Genomic DNA, 13,270 nt, shown 5'->3' on the forward strand with positions numbered 1-13,270 from the left:
GCACGAGCTGGTAAGTTTTATAGATGCCTACTCAGGATATAATCAGATCCCGATGTGCACACTGGATGAAGAGCATACTTCGTTCGTTATAGATCCGGGACTGTATTGTTACAAGGTCATGCCCTTCGGCCTAAAAAACGCTGGGGCAACTTACCAGCGACTGGTTAACTGTATGTTTTCTAAGCAGATCAGAAAGTCGATGGAAGTTTATGTTGATGACATGTTGGTCAAGTTGCATGTCGCTTCAGATCACATAGTGCATCTCGTTGAGATGTTTGACGTACTCCGAAGATACAGAATGAAGCTCAACCCTCTTAAATGTTGTTTCGGAGTATCTTTAGGAAAGTTTCTAGGGTATATAGTTAACCAAGGGGAATTGAAATCAACCCCAAGAAGATCCAAGATCTCCTTGATATGAAAAGCCCGACCAATCGAAAACAGGTTCAGAGCCTAAATGGCAGAATAGCGGCTCTCAGTCGCTTCATATCGAGAGCAACATATCGTTGCTTGCCATTTTTTAATATACTCAGGGCCAACAAGAAGTTTGAGTGGACTCTAGAGTGCGAGTAGGCTTTTTAGAGCATAAAAGAACACCTCGGAAAGCCACATCTCCTGTCCAAGCCTCTTCCTAAGGAAATTCTACTCCTGTACCTGTCCATCTCTCAGCATGCAATCGTGCAACTCTCATTCAGGAAAAGGGCATAGTTTAATGGCCAGTGTATTACGCGAGCAAGCTACTGCTGGACGCCGAGATGCGGTATCCAGAAATAGAGCAATTAGCTTATGCCCTGCTAATCGCCTCCAGGAAGCTGCGACCCCATTTCCATGCCCACACAATCCATGTTCTGACCAACTACCCGCTTAGGCAAGTTCTTCGGAAGCCGAAAGCTTCGGGTAAGTTACTCAAATGGGCAATGGAACTGAGTCAGTTTGATCTGAATTACAGACTGAAAGCAACCATCAAAGGGCAGGCTGTTGTCGATTTCATTTAAGAATTCTTGTACTAGCAGAATCAAGAATTCGAGCAGCAAGCCAGCGAAGTCATCCAGGAAACCGTTAAGAACTTATCGACTTGGAGCTTCTTTGTCGATGGTTCCCCAAACAGGAAAAGAGTCGGGGCAGGTCTTCTCTTCCTCAGTCTCGAGGGACTCACATCCATGGAATGTTAGAGTAGATGCCCTAGAGCTAATCAATTATTGTAGAATTGACTCTTTGTAATAATATTCATTAATCAATAAAAAGCATTTTATTTTATATCACGTAAATCATTATTATTGGAATATGTATTGATATATGTCCTTAGATGGTAGAACCGTGATGAGGGTATCAAGTGTTTCAAATCTTGATAGTGAGAACCCTATGAGCACATATGGTGGCTATTCTAGAAACGTCTGTAGCCCCAGTATTATTCTGAAGTAAGGGCACATATAATACGGTAAGGCTATCATAGTGTTGAACGACCCTGTCGAAAGGCAATGACTGATCTCTCTTGTCAAGGTTGTTTGGTGACAACCTGGTGCAACACATGGGTGCTTGCTATAGGCGAATACACCGTAGCAAGTTCACTGGACTAACCCACCAGAGGATTCCATATGGATGGTAACCCCAGTGTTTATGGAACAAATCTTCTAACGAATGGTATGCATGTGATCCTTAGACTTGAGATTACCAAAGCGCATTGTGTACCGATTGGTGTAGTTTGACACCAGCCTAACGCAATTCTTTTTAGAACTATCAATATGGTGGTGATTGGCTGCATCAAGGAGTGTATTACGACTATGGTGGATAGATAGAGGATTCATCACTCCCGGGTGTGGGAGAAGTTATCTCATGGCGCAATTCAGTATATGGCAATAACACTAAAACTATGGCCACAGTGGGGTTGAGTTGTTGCTCTATCCAGATTATAATATAGGTCATTGGTCCAGTGACTGAATACATCATATCGAGAGTAATCGAAGGTTGACACTATTTCTATGCCTTCATCTCGTCGAGATAACGTATGATGAAAGGATCGTATTGTACGGTAACCATATCGTTGACAGGCAGCTAATTTGCTGAATCCAAATCTATCGGATGTCCATGATGCCTTGCTAGGGGCCAATCTTGGTCTGTGTATTAATGAGACGATTAATTGGTATTAATCGCGATACTATACACTATCGGTATGATGAGGAGCATATGGGTCACACACATAGAAGATAGTTTAAGACTCAGGAAGTAAGAATGGCATTTTCGTCTTTTTAGGCAAAATGGTATTTTGGTAATTTTACAGTGCAATTAAATTTGCTGAGATTTTAGCCTTTTATTTAATTTGTTAGAAAAATTAAATAAGTGAAATTACATTTAAATATGTGTTAAAATATATTTAAATAAATTATCATTATTGTTAAATGTTAATATATATATTAAATATATATTAATTGTTTTTTAATTGAGATAATGGTGAATTAAAATAAATATCTAATTGGGAGTGTTTGGAAACAAGGGGTGTTTGGGTTGGAGCCCAAGCCTATTCCATATGGGAATAGGGCAATTAAATTTTACTATAAAAGAAAAAGGTTATTTGTAAGAGAAAAGGTTTTTCATTTCATTCACTATTCATTAAAAGAGAAAACACATAGCCCCCAAAACTCTCTCCCACGCCAGTTTTGTTTTTGATTGAAAAATTAAATACATTTCTTTTCTTCTTTGTTCTTAAGACTAAAAAGGATCTAGCAAATCCTTATTTAATCCCTTGCGATTATCTTCGTGTGGACTACGTCGGTTCGATCCTACACTTAGGTTGGTGGTAAAATACATTCAGAGATAACTTGGAGGAGCCTCCAAACGTGCGTATGATTTCTTAAACTCTAGATTAATTTTCTGCAGATTCTTATTTTGATATAAACTGTAAATTTGTGCCCTGATCTTGGTTCTATGGAACGATCTGTATTTTTTAAAGTTTTGTTTTCTGTTGCGTAAATGGATCGCTTCCTAAAATGGAATTCTTCGATTTGGGTTCCAAGCTAGAAACAACGAGGCCTAATATGAAGCGCTGCTCGCTGGTCTGCGATTAGCGAGAGAAATGGGATCAAGCGCGATCAATATTCACAGCGATTCCTAGCCGGTTGTTAATCAGATATTGGGAGAATATCAAGCCAAGGAAGAGAACATGATCAGCTATCTAAAGAAAGCTAAGGCCGCACTCGAGCTTTTCAAGCACTTCACGATCACGCAAATTCTGAGAGACAGTAATTCTATTGTGGACGCCTTGGCAAGAATAGCATCGTCGCTAGACTCAGATGTGTCGAAAAGTATTCCAGTTTGGTACATAGAGATTCCTAGTATCAGCTCACCCGAGCAGACTGTAGCTACAACATAGTCAATTTCCTGGATGACACCAATCATTCAGTATCTCCGAGATGGGACTCTGCCTAGTGACAAGACTAAGGAAAAAATCCTACACACCAGAGCTACTCGTTACACACTCGTCGGAGATCAATTATACAAGCGAGGGTTTGGCGCCCCTCTCCTCCAATGTGTAACCGAAGAAGAAGCAGACTAGATTATGAGGAAGATACATGAAGGGATCTACGATAATCACACTACCGCACGATCTCTTGCCAATAAAATTGTCTACCAAGGGTACTATTGGCCTCTACTTCAAGAAGGCACTTTCAATTTTGTGAAAAAGTGTGACAAGTGTTAGTGGTTCGCGAACATTCCGTGAGCTCCTTCCCACCAACTGACGATAATGACTAGCCCTTGGCCATTCTCCATGTGGGGAATTAATCTTATTGGGCCCATGCCAGCTAGAAAGGGGGGCATCAAGTATGATGTGGTCGCGGTAGATTACTTTACCAAATGGGCTGAGGCTAAACCCTTTGCTGCGATCACTACCAAGAAGCTCAAAGACTTCGCCTTCAAGAATATAGTGTGCCGATATGGGATTCCTCATGCACTCATCTCTGATAATGGAAAGCAGTTCGATAACGAGGATTTCAAGCAGTTTTGCGATGAGCTGGGGATCCATAAAAAGTTTACCTTAGTCGCAAGACGCAAGCCAATGGTCAAGTTAAAGCTGTCAACAAAACCATCAAGCACACTCTGAAGGCCAAGCTTGGTGCTGCCAAGGGAAATTGGGTCGATGACCTCCTAGAAGTTTTATGGGAATATAGAATAACTCCAAGAACCTCTACTTTAGAAACACAATTCTCGCTAGCATATGATTGCGAGGTTATGATCCCAGTGGAAGTAGGGATTGGTTCGCCCCGGAGAGACATATTCAATGAAACAGACAATGAAACACTTCTACATGCAAGTCTAGACCTAGTTGAAGAACACTGCGATAAGGCTCGGTTAAGGATAGCATTCTACTAGCAGCGTGCGAAAAGGTTTTTTGACTCTAAGGTTAAGAGAATAGACTTTTAGGTCGGCGACCTAGTTCTAAAAGAAGTCCTTCTCAGTACAAGGGAACCGAGTGCTGGGGTACTAGGACCTAACTGGGAAGGTCCATACCGTATCGCAAAGGTAGTGCGACCTGGAACGTATCACCTCAAGAGGCTTAACGGTTCTGAAGTACCGCGAGCTTGGAATATTGAGCATCTTCGCCCTTATTACAAGTAATTCTGATCTTGCTCTTGCTTTTCCATTTCCTTTACTTGTAAAGTTTTCCTTCTAACCTTTATGAATAAATTGTTCTCCTTTATCTTGAACATATATTTACCTTATATGATCTTGTTCGTTACGATATTTTACAAGTTTCCTGTTCATATGTGTAATATTAGTCTTATGAAGTGCTCGAATTATAGAAGTGCTATCACGAATGGCTAAAAATACTTCTTTTATATATATGTAATTCGAATAAGTATAGTAGGCAGCCAAAAAGGAGATAAGTAATAAAAAGAACGAGTCAAAAGAAAAGTTGTGCAGAAGCAAAAGAAGCGATCATTAGTCTCCACCTCCAAGCTCTGCAGGCGCGACCTCTGTATCCCCCGGTTGGTCGCTGACCATCAGATCACTGTTGGGTCCTCAGGGACATAGGCCTCAGGCTTGTCATCCTCCGAAGGAGGCTCTTGTCCCTCTTCCTCCTCAGCATCATCAGCTTGGGCCATGGAAGTTTGGATGTCCCGATATTCATTCGGGAGGTTAGAGAGGTCCATCCTTGGATTCCTTGGTCGCAAGCTATACATAGCCTGTATTGCCCAGTCAGCGACCTTTCTCTCGAGTTCAAGATTTTGCCACTTCATCTGATCAGTTAATGAAGCGACCTACCCTTGGGACAGCTCGAGGTTCATTTCCAGAGCTCTTTTCTGCTTCTCAGAATTTTCCCACATTCGAGCTCTCTCTTCCTCCTCCTTCATGGCTCGCTCAGAGTTTACCATCAACTCATTCTTTTTTTCGCCACACTCTTTGGTGAGTTTGGCCACTGTCCTTTGGAGCTCTTTGTTCTCCTCGCCTCTCTTCTCGAGCTCAGCCTTTTGGAATTCCACTGTGCGAAGGGCATAATTTCTCTCTATCAAGTACTGATTCACCTGGACATGAAAAGCTTTTGCCTCTGCGTCCAGAGCTGCAAAGTGCTATTTTAGCTTGGCATTCTCTTCCCTCAGCTCGTGGAACCCTCTATTAAAGTCCAAATTGATCTTTTGTTAGGCCATATGCAAGGCAAATAGGGACTGCATGAGAAAAGAAACAAGAGTTAACCTCTATTTTCCCGAAAATCATAAAAGGTAAGAAAATAAAATGATATTGGGAAGTCCTAGACAAGAACGAGTTGTTTTACCTGGCTTTGCAGCTGAAGCATTATAGCCATCAGGTTCGCAGATTGGGAAGCTACAAACTCCTCAAAGGTTGTAGCCAGTTGGCACTCTGGCAGGGTATACACCACCGGCTACAGGTGTTTCGGGAGTTGCCCTATGGAATCCAGCACAGATATGTCTGCCCCCGGAGGAACTAGCATCTCATCGACTTGTTGTTTGCCTACTCTCCTTCGGGCAACCATGGCCTCCCCCTCTCTTTTGCGTGAGCTCTCAGGGATTACCGAAATGCTAGGCGCATGCCTCAGGGGCACCATCGAGCGAAAAGCCTAGTAAAGCTACAATCCCCCAAGCCTTCCGGCTCGGACTCCGATTCTTCCTCAGCTTGCAGCTGTTTCCTTTTCTTGATTTTCTGGCCCATGGTTTTCTGCTTAGTGGCACGAGCAGCCACGAGCTGAGAAGCTTCCCCATGTTGCACTGTGGGTGTTCGCAGGCCAATCTGTATCCTTTCTGCAAGGATATCGCTAGGGATTGCCTCGGCTGGCTTAGTCGGGGTGACCCAGGGAAATACGAACCCCCTGGTCCTTGTCATCGGCCTTAGAACCCTGGGTGGCATGATCGTTGTGCGCCATGAAAGCATATTAGTGAAAAGGCCACTACAGATAGAAGAAAGAGGTTCTAAGTGTGATGATACTTACGGACTAAGGGTTCTAAAAATGCTTTAGGATTGAAAAAATCGTATTTTCTTAAGTTGACAGTAGTCACGAGCAGTCTTGTGTCGCGACTTTGCTCGGGTAGATTATCGAATGCCACAATTCGATTGAAATCTGTCAGAGCCGTCAATTTGGTCGTCTTATTTCCTACAATGAGACAAAAAGTTCGTGAGAAACAAAAACTGAAGGAAAAGGAACAGTTCACAAAATTGAAAGAAAGGAAAACCTACGCGGCTCCCTAAACTGGCAAACGCCATCATACTCAAAAAAGAAAAAATTGGTTACATAAGCCCCAATGTTACTGGGGTAACCAAATTTTCCTCCCTCGATCGTAGATCATTTCGAAAGGTAAAAAATGTCTTTATCGTTGCTCTTCTTTAGATAGTAAGCGAATGCGAGCTCCAACACTGTCAGATCGCCAAGGCTATTTTCGTCACATGCGATATACATAGCAATAACTATCATATACACATTAGGCATCGATTGCAATGACGCGCCCTCGAAGTGGTCAAGGATCAATCTAATAAAGAGGTGAAAAGGTATCAATGCCCCCACATTTAGAGATCGCCTCAAAGATCGCAACCATTCCCTCTAGGGGATTCCGAGTTGTATATGTCCTATGTTGGAAGACATCCACGCTAAGCGCGTACTGGTCCACTGCTTTCTGTATCTCGTCTCGAATGGCCACTGATAAGGTCTCTAGCACGGGACTCGCTGGGGCGCCTGACGCTTGCGAGCTCGTCTCCTCGGCTGCTTTGGTCGTTGAGGCATCCATTGCTTCTAAAGTCTGGAAAAGGGGCAACACACAGAGATAACTCAGTCTCTGTACAGTGTTCCGTACGATGGCATGGAAGAGCAAAAGAAACCCTAATGTGCCTTCCTTAACCCCTAGAAAAACCCTAAAAACCATTGGGGATGAACCCTCAAGGATTTGTGCCATAAGTTCTCACTCTTTATGAAGGAAAAAACCCTCTTCTCATCACTGTCCAGAAATACGCACCATAAAAGATTGCCAGATAGTTCATACCCACTATTATTGCAAAAGTCAAGTAATCAGCAAAATAATAAAAGAAAAAGAAGAAGAAGTCCTCTTTACCTCTTGGCTGCTAGGAATGAACTTCCTGTCGTAACGAAGAATGTGCATCAAATGGAAGAAGGGCGGACTGATTTCGTGAGAGTTTTGTTTTTTCTCTGAAAATATGAGTTATGTGTCAAAATTTGAAGCGAGCTCAGGGTTTTATAGGGGGGAAAACAACGATTGGTTTCCCTAGGCAAGCGACGCTTGGACGGGATACGTTTCTCACCATTGATTGCGACCACATGTCGTTAATTCGCGAGAAGAAGTAACCTCCATGCTTCGTGAATGCCAATCGATGCGTCCCTCCATTGGAGCAACCAAGCGTCAGCACGGTTATCTCCACCACATTAAATGCACCCTCATTCGCATTTAATGCTCTGAAAAAGAATGTCGTTTCAGCATGGCTTGTATTTAATGCGCATGGCTAGCACTTATTGTGCAATAGACATGTCTATCAAAATAAAGATTATTTTATTGACCAGACTAGTTGTCAAGCGCGACGGATAACATTTGAAGAGGTCGATCAAGTAAAACACTCTTCGTCGTGTATCGGTTTCAAGACGATGTGATTCCTTGCTTTTGGTAAAAATGTGCTAAGTATTCTCAAGTCGCGAGCTGTGAATGAGACTTAAAGCATGTTAGTATGACATTGAGTAGGGTTTGACCCAGGTTATTGAACCTGTGGGAGAAGGCCACCTCAGGTCGCTTGTGCTATTCTTAGAGGTATATACTACGACCTCCTTGCAGCTCGATCAGCTCGACCAAACATCATTTGAGACAAGTCAAGTCGCGGCATAATCATGAAGTTCTCAAGGTTCAATCCTTAAACCTTAAAAACTGGGGGACTTCTGTTATGCCTAAAAAGTCTGGGCTGACGTGGACTCTCGTCAACAAGAGCCAATCATAATTCATGGAGGCTTTGTGCCGTCTAGACGTTGCCATGTCGTATAATGACGGAAGAGGTATGGTTCTTGTCAGTGCAGCAGGTGAATGTTAGGCTTGCGAGTGGCTAGGAATCGTCCACCTGCCCAAGCCCTACACAATTTAAGGATATCTCTTGTGCGGACAACCAATGGGAAGCGGGTTAGGAATTGTACCCCACCTGCCGGACTGCAAACTCATGATTATTACCTTGAATCCTCCAACTATAAATAGAGGGCTCCTCTCTCATTTACGGGATTGGCTTATCTATAGTCTTAAACAACATACTCTCTCTCTCTCTCTCTCTCTCTCTCTCTCTCTCTCTCTCTCTCTNTAAGTGATCTGGTATATTTGGTATAATGTAGCAGATGGTAGATCGCTTAAGCGATCAAGTATATGGCAGAAAATCGCTTAAGCGATCTGCTATAAGTCTAGTATATGGTAGCAGATCGCTTAAGCGATCAGGTATATGACATAATATCTCTTAAGCGATCAGACTTCCTTATACTAGATCGCTTAAGCGATATACTTGATCACTTAAGCGATCCAGTAGACGATATACCTGATCACTTAAATGACTCTGGAGATGTTTTTTAAAATTTGTCAACCCTTAGTATATCGGTTAATAATTTTTGTTTTCTTGCATTATAGGTACTTTACTATTATTAGACACGGGACAAGTGGTTTTGGGTGTTGAATATTTTGGTGAGTGGGTGGAGGAAGAAAGTTGTTGGAAGTGGATTGGGAAGAGCAAACAAGTTGAAGCAATTGTTGTGAGTACAAAAGTTAGTTTTGATAAGTTGATCGATGAAATCATTAGAAGAGGTGAGTTGAGTTGCTCACGTAGTGATATAGTTGTGAAGCATGTTTTAAGTAGAGCTCCTGCAAATTTTAAGATACCCCCTGTTGTATTAATGTCTGATGAAGATGTGAAGTTATTTATGCTTGATGTGGGCGATAATGATTCGAGGCCGATTATAACGGTTTCGGTTTTGGACAAAGCTTTGGAAGTTGGTTTAAGAGTAAGCGGTGATCTGGGTGGGGAGAATGCTGGTTTTAATTTTAACTACGAGGATAATGATTTCTTTGTTGAAAAATCAAGAGTAGGCGATGATTTGGGTGGTGAGGAGGACACTGTAAAAGAGGTTGGTCATGTGGGACAGAATGAAAATATGGACGAGAAGAACCTCGTACATGTTTCCGCAGATGTAGAGATTCCTATAAATACAAATTATGCAGAATGTGTAGTTTGTGAGGAAGAGAACACTATGATCGTTTATATAGGTTCAGAGGCAACGATTGCGGGTAGTAGTGAATCACCTCACATTTTTACTGATGGACCGAACTTGCGTGTAGGTTATTTAAACTTGTTGTTGTGAGAGGTAATTTTGAGTTCATCACCAAAAAGTCTAATTCATCAATAGTGACAGTTGCATGTCATGGCCGAAAGTGCAAGTGGTGGGTTTATTGTAGAAGGTTGGTAGAGTCCGAATAATTTATTGTTAGCATATATACCTGTGAGCACACATGTGGGCTATGACATATTTCAGGCAAACATCGACAAGCCTCTGTGGATGTTATTAGACAATTTGTCAAAAGTCAGTTTGTTGAAGGGAAAGGTCCATCTCCTAAGGACATTCAGAGAGACTTGTGTGCACAAAGTTGGGATGCGATGCTAGTTACTGAAAATGCTGAAAAGGGAGACAACATGCACAAGATTTTGTGAGGGGCACACTAAAGCATGGGTATGCAGTATTAGAAGTGTACCGTTATATGCTTGAGTTGATAAACCAAGGTAGCAAGATGACTTTGAAGTGAGACAAGAATATGAGCTTTAAATATTTTTTTTTTTGTTGCTTATAGTGCTGCTATAAGGGGTTTTGTAAACATGAGAAAGGTGTTGGCTATTGATGGTTGCTTTTTGATGAGATAGTATGGAGGTACATTGTTGGTGACCACTACACAGGACAACAAAAATCACACATATCCTGTTGCATGGTGTGTGGTTGACTTTGAGAATGACAAGTCATGAACTTGGTTTTTCCATCAATTACTATGATATTGCTTGATAATGACGAGTTGTACATAATATCTAATAGGCACAACTCTATAAAGAAGGGGATTGTCATTATTTACCCTCAAGCACTTCATGAATTCTGTATGAGGCACTTTGGCGAGAACATAAAACAAAATTTTAAGTATGCTGGCCTCTTTCAGACATACTACATGGTAACAAAAGCTTATCGAGTTGATNGTTATTTTTGCTCAAGATCTCAAATACTTTATTGCCTCGTGTTTCCATAAAAATATTTAACTCTAAAAACTAATATTAACACCTTGTTTAATTTAAGTTACATTATATGATCAACTTTCCATTTAAACAATAAAATTTGTAACAAATTTCTAAACTATAAAACTTAGAATAGGAAAAAGTAAAAATCAAAATAAAAAAATGAAGAATAAGAAGAAAAACTAATAAGGAATCCTCTAAACGAGGATTAAGTAATTTTGAGTATAGAAGGATATGAGATCCAAAAGCTAATTTATGTTGAAAAGGAAAAACATCAAGTCATTTTGATAATTATCTTAAGCTTTAATTTACTTGTAAAATTACAAATTCTGATTTACCAAAATTTCTTTTGATTTTCCTGCAATGGTAGATATAAAACTTTTAAATAAAAATATGGAGGAAGAAAAATAATTTTTATGATCACTATATCCTAGAAGATGGGTGCTAAAGAAGAAAATGACGGGACTAAAAATCATTCCCCTTAAAAAAAATTGTAACTTTAGGACTTTTTTTTTTATTAATTTTAAGAGATTAATTTGATAAAACCAAAATTGTAATCAATAATAGTCACATAATTAGGGGTGCATACGAGCCGAGTAGTGGTTGGCTCATGCTTGGCTCGAATGTATTAGGAGGAGGCTCGAGCTTGACAAGCTTTGGCGCAAGAGCTCGAGCTCGGCTCGTTTAAAAAAATAAATGGCTCGAGCTCGGCTCGGCTCGGCTATTTATAAGGATTTGAGAAAACAACGTCGTTTTGAACCCACCTACTTCTTCTTCTTCCACTGCCCCTCCCACTAACTTCTCAGTCGAATCTATTGAGACCAAAATCCAACGCCTCATCTCCACCCAGTCATAATCTTCAGTCGATCTTCCTATTGCATGTGCCACGTCATGATGAAACTACTCACCACCATTGGAGTTCACCCCACCGTCATTGAACTCGTGAGATCTTAGCTTTACCTCTGACCTCCTCTTATGCGGCACCTGCATCAGTGGCCTTGACTCTCTCTCTGTTTTTGGCCGAATGAATGACTTTACTTCAGATTTTAGGGTAAATATGAATACGCGAGCTAAAACCTTACCGATCGATCTCATGAGCTCTCCTACTCAAATGACGTCTCGAGTGATTCGAACAGCTCGCGAATAGTTCGAATCGAGCCCGAAAAGCTTGACATTTTTCACCGATGAGTCGAGCCTGAGCTCGTCACGATTTGAATCTGAGTACATAATCAAGGGTTGAAATTAATATCACATATAACCTGGTAAGTTTAAGAAAGACATATTACTCTCGGTTATAAATCTCGTTAAAACGCACCGTTTCAACTGCAATCGTAAATCGCTAAAACCCAGAGGGCATTTCCATAATCTAACAGAACCCTAACGCCCTCACTATATAATCATCATTTCAATTCATTCTTTTGGCTTCACTCTACACTGTCAGCTTAGGGTTTCTCGTCTCTCCAGAAAAAGAAAACCCTAACAACAATGGCAACCGCAGCCCCGGCCCCTGTAGAGTCGGTGCAATGTTTCGGCCGCAAGAAGACGGCCGTCGCCGTCACTTACTGCAAGCGCGGCCGCGGTCTGATCAAGATCAACGGCTGTCCAATCGAGCTGGTGGAGCCGGAGATCCTGCGCTTCAAGGCCTACGAACCGATCCTCTTGCTCGGACGACACCGTTTCGCCGGCGTCGACATGAGGATTCGCGTGAAGGGCGGAGGACACACGTCGCAGATCTACGCGATCAGACAGAGCATAGCTAAGGCACTCGTGGCGTTTTACCAGAAGTTCGTTGACGAGCAGAGCAAAAGGGAGATCAAGGACATTCTTGTAAGGTACGACAGGACCTTGCTTGTGGCGGATCCCAGGCGGTGCGAGCCCAAAAAATTTGGTGGTCGTGGTGCCAGAGCTAGGTTCCAGAAGAGTTACCGTTGAACGGACGACTGGTCGTTTTTACAGTGCTGGCTTGTTTTGACTTTTATCAAATTTTGGGAATTTAGACTTCGGAAGGATATTAGTGAAATGGGCTATTGTTGTTTTGGTGTCCTAAGCGGTTTCACTAGTCTTTGTTATTATCTTTATTATGGATCATTTGCTTAAGCTTAATGGATGATTATAGTTGTCAAATTCATGTTGGATTGTTATTATTAGTTATAGTGTTTTTTTATTTAAATTATTTCTGAAGTAGATTAATGATAGACCGTTGTGTTGTTTTTATTGAATATTACTTTGAGGTTATGTAGTGGTCTAATGTTTGAAGTTTCTATATGTTTGTTAAACATTTATGTTGTTTTTTAATATTTTAGAGGCATTGTTTAGTATTTGTTTTTTTATTTTTTCCAGAATGTTGTCTGTTTTAAGTTTGCTTTCAGAAAAAAGAAATTCATCTTGCCCTCCTATGGCTATATGTGATAGTTATGTACTACATCGTTAATGTTTTTGTTCTTGGGTTCTTTAATGGTTATTTTGAATGGTGACAGATATTACTAGTTTCTAGTATTTATTTGTCTAGAATTGTGTTCCAATGCATGTT

General features: G+C 41.2%; 1 protein-coding gene across 1 annotated transcript; it reads left to right on the forward strand.

Annotated features, from left to right (window-relative positions):
* Window positions 1–12,180: 12,180 nt before the first annotated feature.
* Window positions 12,181–12,887, forward strand: LOC116132269 (40S ribosomal protein S16-like). The gene has a single exon (XM_031417923.1). The coding sequence runs from the start codon at window positions 12,226–12,228 to the stop codon at window positions 12,670–12,672; it is 447 nt and encodes a 148-aa protein (XP_031273783.1). The 5' UTR covers window positions 12,181–12,225; the 3' UTR covers window positions 12,673–12,887.
* Window positions 12,888–13,270: the final 383 nt, after the last annotated feature.

The sequence above is a fragment of the Pistacia vera genome, unplaced genomic scaffold (genome assembly GCF_008641045.1).
Source record: "Pistacia vera cultivar Batoury unplaced genomic scaffold, PisVer_v2 Contig25, whole genome shotgun sequence".
NCBI classification, from domain to species: domain Eukaryota; kingdom Viridiplantae; phylum Streptophyta; class Magnoliopsida; order Sapindales; family Anacardiaceae; genus Pistacia; species Pistacia vera.